General features: G+C 42.1%; 2 protein-coding genes across 2 annotated transcripts in view; both read left to right on the forward strand.

Moving 5' to 3' along the window:
* Window positions 1–10,000, forward strand: part of rcbtb2 (regulator of chromosome condensation (RCC1) and BTB (POZ) domain containing protein 2) — an 824,162-nt gene that overhangs the window by 527,157 nt on the left and 287,005 nt on the right. The gene's annotated exons all lie outside the window — the stretch shown is intronic.
* The window catches only part of LOC100334706 (lipoma HMGIC fusion partner-like), a 127,258-nt gene that overhangs the window by 113,501 nt on the left and 3,757 nt on the right, over window positions 1–10,000 (forward strand). Inside the window, exon 3 of the mRNA XM_087283680.1 lies at window positions 4,528–4,626. Coding sequence (XP_087139806.1) covers window positions 4,528–4,626 — 99 coding nt within the window. The remainder of the gene's footprint in view (window positions 1–4,527; window positions 4,627–10,000) is intronic.

Genomic DNA, 10,000 nt, shown 5'->3' on the forward strand with positions numbered 1-10,000 from the left:
TACAGCCGTCATTCCATTCAGTATGTGGTCCTGATGTAAGTGTCTGGTCTGGGCCGGATTTGGGCCAGAATCAAAGAAAACTGTGACCCAGAATAGGGCCGGTTCTGGTTTATTTGGTTGAATTCTGGCTGATATGTATGATTGCTTTGGCCTATTTGTGGCCCAGATCTGACAAACAGGATTGGACCGCCCTAGAGCCATCACTCCATTCAGTGTGTGGTCCAGATGTACGTGTCTGGTGTGGGCCGGATCTGGGCCAGAATAAAAGCAAACTGTGGCCCAGAATAGGGTCAGTTCTGGTTCGTTTGGTTGAATTCTGGCTGATATGTATGATTTCTTAGACCTATTAGTTGCCCAGATCTGACAAACAGGATCAGACTGCCCTAAACCCGTCATTCCATTCAGTATGTGGTCCAGATGTAAGTGTCTGGTCTGGGCCGGATTTGGGCCAGAATAAAAAAAACTGTGACCCAGAATAGGATCGGTTCTGGTTCATTTGGTTGAATTCTGGCTGATATGTATGATTGCTTTGGCCTATTTGTGGCCCAGATCTGACAAACAGGATCGGACCACCCTAGAGCCATCAATCCATTCAGTATGTGGTCCAGATTTAAGTGTCCGGTTTGGGCCGCATCTGGGCCAGAATAAAAGCAAACTGTGGCCCAGAATAGGATCGGTTCTGGTTCATTTGGTTGAATTCTGGCTGATATGTATGATTGCTTTGGCCTATTAGTGGCCCAGATCTGACAAACAGGATCAGACTGCCCTAAACCCGTCATTCCATTCAGTATGTGGTCCAGATTTAAGTGTCCGGTTTGGGCCGAATCTGGGCCAGAATAAAAGCAAACTGTGGCCCAGAATAGGGTCAGTTCTGGTTCATTTGGTTGAATTCTGGCTGATATGTATGATTGCTTTGGCCTATTAGTGGCCCAGATCTGACAAACAGGATTGGACCGCCCTAGAGCCATCACTCCATTCATGTGGTCCAGATGTACGTGTCTGGTGTGGGTCGGATGTGGGCCAGAATAAAAGCAAACTGTGGCCCAGAATAGGGTCAGTTCTGGTTCGTTTGGTTGAATTCTGGCTGATATGTGATATTGCTATAGCAATAGACCCCAGATCTGGCAAACAGGAGCGGACCGCCCAAGAGCCATCAATCCATGCGGTATGTGGACCGGATGTAAGTGTCTGGTGTGGGCCGGATTTGACCCACATGAATTTTGCTAGCTAGGAAGAAAAAACTCCTGAAGAAATCCTGAAGGACGCTTGATATTAAACAGCACATCATTTCTGAAAAGCTTGGTGCTAAAAAGGTCACCTTAAACAGACTTTTGATGCGAGTCTTTAAGTAATTTTGTTCTGAAGAGTCTGTACATATTTCCCATGTTTTTATTTTGTTTATTAAAAGCACACCATAGTTCACCTAAAAGTAATGACCCTGCACTTGCTCCATACCTTTTAGATAGATAGATTTGTGCAAAAGGATCCCAAAGCTGATGGTGGAGACTGTTGCACAGCACTCTATATAATAAGAAAAGCGTTACACATTATTCCTTGTTGTTTTGAACTGAATAAACCAGCTGCTGCTCTGAGATTCAAAGGAGATGTCTGCTTACGGAAAGAGATGATGCTTTTAATGAATCTCTTTAAACGGTTCACAAACTTGCGCTGAACAATTAATGATCTGAATCAGTCTGATCCGGCTGCAGCTGTTTGTAAATGATAATCACAACCATCAAACAACGCAGCTGCTGGAACATGCTGAGTGGCTTTGTGTTGGGTTTTACAGTGTGTTTGTTGCCCTTTTAAACTTGCTTGTTCGGTGAGGATCTGTAAAAGAACTCAAGCGTCGAGTTTAACAGGCTCAAAAAATCTATAGCCATTGTCGGAATGAACATGATCATTTGCATTTGTTTATATGGCAAAACATGTATTTTTCATCTTGAAGGACCATACAGATCCACATAGCAGATACTGATTAGATCAGGGCCTGATTAATGGACTTTGGGGGTTTTATGACATGGTCACATGTTGATTGGTCAGTTTGTACGTCTCGGTATTTGGCTTTGGTCACATGGTCAAGAAAGAGACTCTAGCTGCGTCCCAAATGGCACACTATACACTATGCACTCATGCACTATGTACTTATGCACTTACACACTCAACAGGATAGTATATGTATGTAGTGGCATCCTAAATGGCACACTTATGGCTTTTTACTAAGCGGAAATTCAAACCGTTTCCCTGATGACATTTGACGGTTGCTAAATCAGTGAAATAAACAACCGAATAATCAAATAATACCTGCCGTGAGTATAACCGCATTCACCATCAGGAGGCGCTATAGTCACTCTCATAGGAGAATTTTGCTTTGACCATCCAAAATAAATAAAGTTATCCTACATGTGCGCCCGATAGCTCCGCCCCTTCCGCAACGTAAGCAAACCTGCGTTCGTTGAGTGCGTGAAGTGTCCATCATTACACACTTCATTTCAGTGTGAACACACTACATACACTATTTATACTACAAAATGGCGTAGAATAGTGCATAAGAATGCGATTTGGGACGCAGCTAATATATGTGGTAAACTTTGCTCTTGCTGTGTTCCAAATCGCAATACTTACGCACTATTCTACGCCATTTTGTAGTATAAATAGTGTAAGTAGTGTGTTCACACTGAAAACTCTAAAAATAATAAGAGCACTTTAATTACCCGGATGATGCACTCATTCAGCCGGTAAATGAAGTGTGTAATGATGGACACTTCACGCACTCAACGACCGCAGGTTTGCCTACGTAGCGGAAGAGGCGGAGCTATCGGACGCACATGTTGGATAACTTTACTTAATTTGGATGTTGAAAGCAAAATTTTCCTACGAGAGTGATTATAGCGCCTCACGATGGTGAATGCGATAATACTCACAGCAGGTATTATTTGATAATTCGGTCGTTATTTTTGATTTGGCGACCGTCAAACATCATCAGGGAAACGGTTTGAATTTCCGCTTAGTAAAAAAACCATTAGTGTGCCATTTGGGATGACACTACATACATGTACTATCCTGTTGAGTGTGTAAGTGCATAAGTACATAGTGCATGAGTGCATGGATAGTGTGCCATTTGGGACGCAGCTTCTGCCTCTTTTCCTGCTCTGCTCCCTTCCTGCTCTAAAGTCTATCTTCTCTGAGGGTGCTTCCACAATTGGTTCAATTGTCTGGACCGTTCCCAAGTTTGATTGTCCCCCCTTGCCACTTCCTCAGTTGAATATCGAGCTGCTGTTTTGATTATGACTGTTAGGTTGCTAGGTTATGATCACAAAAGCGCTGAAATGCAAAGACCTCCGCTCATCCATACAGGAAGCGACTCGCATCCATCTGGCGCAGAAATATTATAAACATTCAGAACATCATTCGATGTCTGCAGAAGCTGTTTTTGGAGAAGACAAGCAGACATCACTGTGTATCACCGCGTATGCCCTGGCTCAGTCTCGCGTGTCACCAAGGTACAAAACATGACACACACATACACGAACGTTATGAAAACGATAGTTTGTTGTACAGTTGGCGGTTCATCTTTGCACTTGCAGTTTTGCGCTACGTCACTGATTTTGATCCTGCCCCAAAAATCCTTTTAAACCCAGAAGCTAAATTTAGCGGACGAAAGCTCAATATTATCTAGTTTACCTCACAATTAAAGCTAACAGGTGCTAACATTGTCTTAACTGATGCTCAACACACACTAATCTGTTAACATCTCAAGCAAAAGTACTCGAGGCTTTCGTGAACCTTTAAGACATGTGAAAGTCAATGTTGGAGAGAGGCTGTTTGTTCAGGTTTGAGCTGCATTTTTACCAGCGTTGTTAGCAATGTTGTGTGAATTGATGGAATTGTAAATGTTGAAAAGTTCAGATAGATTTGAGTCCATTATGCCATTCCTTCTGGAAGGGACTTCAGTGGTAAAACATTTCACTTTCAGCATGATGATGATCTACTTCGATTTCAGTAAAATCCTATTTGGAGAACGAAAACAGCTGATGAAACACAGACAGTCATGAAATGGCCTCCACAGGGTCCAGACCTGAATATTATAGAGACTGTATGAGATCACTTGGACAGAAAAAAAAATGAGACACTCTAAACTTAAAGAGGAACTCTGGAAAGTGCTAAAAGAAGGCTGATGTTAAACAGGATTTCAGAAAATGTCAGGACAATTAGAACAAAACAGTTCAAGCTGTGCTTGATGACAAGTGAAGCCACATTAAACATAGACTTTTGCCTGAAAAGGAAACGTGCTGTTGTTGTTGTTTTGTAGATGTTTCCTATATTATCTTTGGTTTTACTAAAGAGACTGAATGATGATGTATTGTGCAAAATTTTAAAGCATCTAAATAAAAACGAAATAAAAAATTATTAATAACCTTGATTTACCTTTACGTATGTGAAGACATCCTCAATGATAGACTACAAAAACTCGGCAGGTTCCGTGTGGGCCTACAGATGAATAACACTGTGTTTTTGTTTCTGCAGGTCTGCTCATCGGGTCAGGATGTGCTCTGTATCCTCTGGGCTGGGACAGCGAGGAGGTTCGGCAGACGTGTAACAACAGCTCAGATCAGTTTGAACTCGGTACGTCCTCATGTCACCTTCACTCCGAAGTTTATATGCATATGTCAACATCCACATTATTATTTACGCAGTGACAGAACTCATCAAATTATGCCCAGCAGTTGACCTTGCTCAAAAAGATCTCTCGAGGACAAGTTTTTCACTTATTCAAAATATGTATTTACTGTATTGCTGAAATATTACATTTGATAACACTTTAGTTTAAGTGACAATTCACACCATTAACTACTGAACAATTACCTGCCTATTGTTAATATGTTCAATGTTTATAAGCACTTATTAAGTATAAATTTATTTTACATGTTCAGTCCTACCCAATACCCAAACCTAAACCCAACTAACACCTTACTAACTATTAATAAGAGCTAATTGGTAGTTTATTGAGCTAATAGTCTTAGTTAGGGATTTGCTATAGTGTGAATTGCCTATTTAAACCATATATATATATATATATATATATATATATATATATATATATATATATATATATATATATATATATATATATATATATATATATATATATATATATAGGGCGAGGCAGTGGGGCAGTAGGTAGTGCTGTCGCCTCACAGCAAGAAGGTCGCTGAGTCGAACCTCAGCTCAGTTGGCGTTTCTGTGTGGAGTTTGCATGTTTGCAGGTTTCCCCCACAGTCCAAAGACATGCAGTACAGGTGAATTGGGTTGGCTAAATTGTCCGTAGTGTATGAGTGTGTGTGTGTGTGAATGTGTGTGTGGATGTTTCCCAGAGATGGGTTGCGGCTGGAAGAGCATCCATTGCGAAAAAACTTCATTCCTCTGTGGCGACCCCGTATAAATAAAGGGACTAAGCCAACAATATATATATATATATATATATATATATATATATATATATATATTTTTTTTTTTTTTTTTTTTTTTTTTTTTTTTTAAAGAAATAATGTGTGCATAGTTTCCATCCATGCTCCAATCATTGAACACCTTTTTAATAAATTTTCTGGCCTGATCTCGAGCATAGGAATATATCTGAGAATGCACCAATTAGAGGACGCATTTTTATGATGTCATTGTGTAGGTTTTTGATTCAAAATATTAACCCATATTGTTGGTTGTTAACCCAAGTTGGTGGTTCATTCCGCTGTGGCGACCCCTGATTAATAAAGGGACTAAGATAAAAAGAGAATGAATGATTGAATCGTAGTGGACCACCCCTTTAAGACTCACATATTAATACTAACATCTAAAAAACTTCACAGGACCTTTAAAGAAACTAAAGCCAAACACTAGTTTAGTGTATAACCATATAGGTGCATATTAAATAAATGCCTTATTCGTCATTTGGGACACAACCTAAAAATCACCATTAGACTGGAAATGTGAATCTAGAAGTACAGCATCCAAATGACCGCTGCTTCAAATGTCCGATTTGATCTTGACAAACCACTCAGACTCGTCCGCTGTCCCAGAGAGCCACGTTTTGCATTCAGTGTCCAAACTACTCTACAACAAATGACATCAGCTCTTTGCATTAGGCGAATCCCAGACCTCGGCTGTTTGTCAGAAGGAATCATTTTCATAATATTAAACCGAATATCACATCACTAATGCAGAGGCTACTTAGATTGAAAACGGCTTCATTGTAATGTCAAGTGGGCTTTTTTTCTCAAAAGAATTGGGAGGAATTGAGAATATTTCTTTCCTGAGGTGGTCTGCGCTCACGCTCGGGAGTTTTGCTGTATGAAAGGCAGCACATGATTTGAACGCTCAGGGCAAATGAAATTAAAATGTTTGCCACATTGCTGGAACAAACAAAACATCTACAGAACTTTAGTCTGTCGGTTTAAATGAGACATCAAGAGGACTTTGGACGTAATTCAAGGCTAGGCTATCTATTATAGGTGGGCATAGATTATTTTTTTAACTTGATCCTAAAGATCTGAGTGATCTGTTAGGTTTGTGTACAGTGAGCATATCTGTAATGTATTGAGGTCCTAGGCCATTTAGTGATTTATAGACAAGTAAACTTTAAAATCTATTCAGAATGTAACTGGGAGCCAGTTTAAAGACCTGAGGACAGGTGTGATGTGCTCTGATATCCTGGTTCTGGTCAGAATCCTGGCCGCAACATTCTGGATGAGCTGCAACTGTCTGACTTTTTTTATTTTTACGGAAGGTCCATTACAGTAATCCGCTCTGTTGGTGATAAAAGCATGAACAGGTTTCTCTAAGGGTGCTTTCACACCTGTGAATCAATTCAGTTGTTCCGAAACAGAGATTACAATTGTTACATTGTTGCTCTTTGCTCTTGGAGCGGTTCGCTTTCACATTGCAAAGTTTCTAATCGGACCAAAATAGCTAAAACAAGTCACGTGCGAGTAAACTCTCCTCACATTGGTCAGAGTGTCAGGGTTTATTTTGCAGCGTCCCGCTAAACTGTCAGGAGAGGTGGTGGTTTGGTGGTGATTGACAGGGTGCGCGCGCGATGTGTCTGAGGAGAGATGCGGTGGGGAGGGGTGAGAAGGGTGCGCGACGATGCCTATTTGAGGACTGGGAGGGAGACGCGAGATTACCGGGAGATCATCACTCGTTTGCGGGCATCCGGAGACTCGCGAAACTTCCCGCCCTACTCATAATTCTCTCTTCATATAGCCGTAAGCCTATTACATATCCATAAAACACTATGATATAACCGCGCTCGGATCGGATCGCTTTCTCACTGCAATCGAACCGCTCCAGGGTTTGTTTCAATCGAGCCGAGACCACCTCATTCAAGCGATCTCGGAGCGATTACTTTGGCGCGGAACAGAGTGCGATTGCCCTGTTTACATATGCCAAACAAACCGCGCTAACTGGGCAAACGAGATACATTCCGAAACAAAAGTGTAGGTGTGAAAGCACCCTAACACCTTGCTGGGAACAATTTCTGCAATGCTTTTGAGATAATAGGATGCTGATTTACTGCTTTGACATGACTATTGAAACTCTGATGTGACTCCGGCATCACATCAGGATTATTCACCAAATTTTTTTGTTGTTTGACCCTTAAGGCTGATTTATACTTCTGCGTCAAACACCGGCGTATGCTACGGCGCTGACGCATAGCCCTTCGCCGTGGCCATCGGCGTCACTGACGTGCACCTCTCAAAAAATGTAACTACACGTCGCAACAACGCGTAGCGCAAGCCCTGTGATTGGTCGGCTTGGTAGCGCTGACGAGTCTGGGCGGGACCGAGAGCCGCGCGAGCTGGACGCGAGCCCAATGGAGCGATTGTTTACAAGTGTGGAGTCCCGTGAAGGAGCTACGGATGGAAAGTTTTGTTTTGTGTTTACCTCATAGTTAAAGTTGTAGCACGTCCGCCGGTTCCTGCCTCAAAATGAGCGAGTTTGAGCCACTTGTACATCCCAGAAGTGTTCAGGAAAAGCAAAACAGCAGAGAAGAAACTCGACACAGAGGAACATTTACACCTCACTGCCAACTAGCGTTTCGGAAGTGTTAATGCAGGCCAACAGTGTCAGGGTTTCAGGAAGGATGAGGGAGCGAGGACTCAAATGCAAATGCAGGATAATTTATTGATAATAGAAATAAAATAAAAGAACAACAAAAACCACCCCGAGGGGGAAAAACATAACTTTAACACTAACAAACTTGGCACAACAAGAACAAGGCAAGACTGGAGCAGGAACACGGGGAGTGTAGACAACGAACTGGCACAGGACTCAAAACATGAGGGGATTTTAAAGCAAAAGTAAATTGACACAAACAGGTGAACCTGACAAACTAATAATGAGTTAACAAGGAGGGTGGGACTAGACAAAAGACGGGAGAGCGCATGACACAGAGACAACACAAGCCATGCGCTCACATAACACAGGACAAGAACATGCGGCCAATGAGAGAACTCATTAACCGCGTGTTCATGACAAGACAAGCACAACACTGAAGCACAAGACAAAAGCACGTGACCACAATGTAAACACCAAGCCACGTGCTTTGACAACAGACGCAAGACACGAGCACACGATGAATGAAAACACTCACCGTGCGCTCACACACGCAGCGTGCATGCTTCATCCCAGCGCCGACCAAAACCGAAACCAACAAGACTGAGACGCTGGGAATGAAACACCACGCTGCTGACAGACGAAAACACAAACACGAGTACAAGAGCGCACGCGTCTGAGGGACGCAGAGCGCGCGCGCGGCCGCATCAAGCAGGAGCGCGCACACTCTGCGTACACCCACAACGGCGCGCGCGCACACAGAGACAAAAACAGGACCAGACATGGGTAGTGTCCGAGCTCTGCCACCAAAACAAGAATTTATAAGACCAGAGTGGCAGAACCCTGACAAACAGAGACAGCGCGCAGAACTATAAATGCACAGCTACGCGCGTTGCATGCGCCGTGGGTCATGCCGGTCACTTGACGCAGAAGTATAAACCAGGCTTTAAGAGTGAAGGTTTGCATTCACCTCGAGTACCTGTAACTGTTTCTTAATGAATATTTTAAAGTCTTAAATCTTTGTATTTTGTGATTTGAATAGGCTGTCGGTTCACTATGAGTCTGTTTTATTCTCTTCAGTCTGATACTATATTTAAAATAAATGCTCTTGGACTTATATTGATGCAACTAGCAGCAGAGCACACTGCGCTTCTGTGATCCTCGTCGTAAGTGATTAATCATTATGTTGTCTTTAATTAGCCGCTTTATTGGTACTTACATTAAACACTTGACTGATCTGAAATGTTATTATGTGCATTTGACTTTGGCTTGAATGTTAACGGTGTATTCTGACTCCAGAAGTGCCAAGCTTTTGTCTTTTTAACTTTGAATGAAATAATTTGTCATAGTTCTGTCTCAGTGTTCTTTTTCTGCAGACTTTTTTGTGAAAGTATATCATTTTTAAAATTCTAGAGATGTTATTATGTGAGTGTGGCATAGTGTGTAGCACAATCGCCTCACAGCAAAAAGATCACTGGTTCGAGCCCCGACTGGGTCAGTTGGCGTTTCTGTGTGGAGTTTGCATGTTCTCCCCATGTTGGCGTTGGTTTCCTCTTGGTGCTCAGGTTTCCCCAACAAGTCCAAAAACATGGTATAAGGGAATTGGGTAAGCTAAATTTTCCGTAGTGTATGTGTGTGAATGAGTGTGTATGGATGTTTCCCAGTGATGGGTTGCAGCTGGAAGGGCATCCACTGCGTAAAACATGATATGATAGTTCAGCAGCGAGTTACATTGTTGTTTGGGAAACGCAACTCAGAGCGATATACTTGGACACGCTCAGCAGCCCCATTTTAATAAAACTATAGCGCTTCGTATTGAAACTTCATACCAAATCTTTTTTAATCTACATTGATAATAGTGTTCGGTCAATAATCAGTACCAGTTCTTTCG

This window comes from Danio rerio, chromosome 15 (genome assembly GCF_052040795.2).
Source record: "Danio rerio strain M-AB ecotype USA chromosome 15, GRCz13ab, whole genome shotgun sequence".
NCBI classification, from domain to species: domain Eukaryota; kingdom Metazoa; phylum Chordata; class Actinopteri; order Cypriniformes; family Danionidae; genus Danio; species Danio rerio.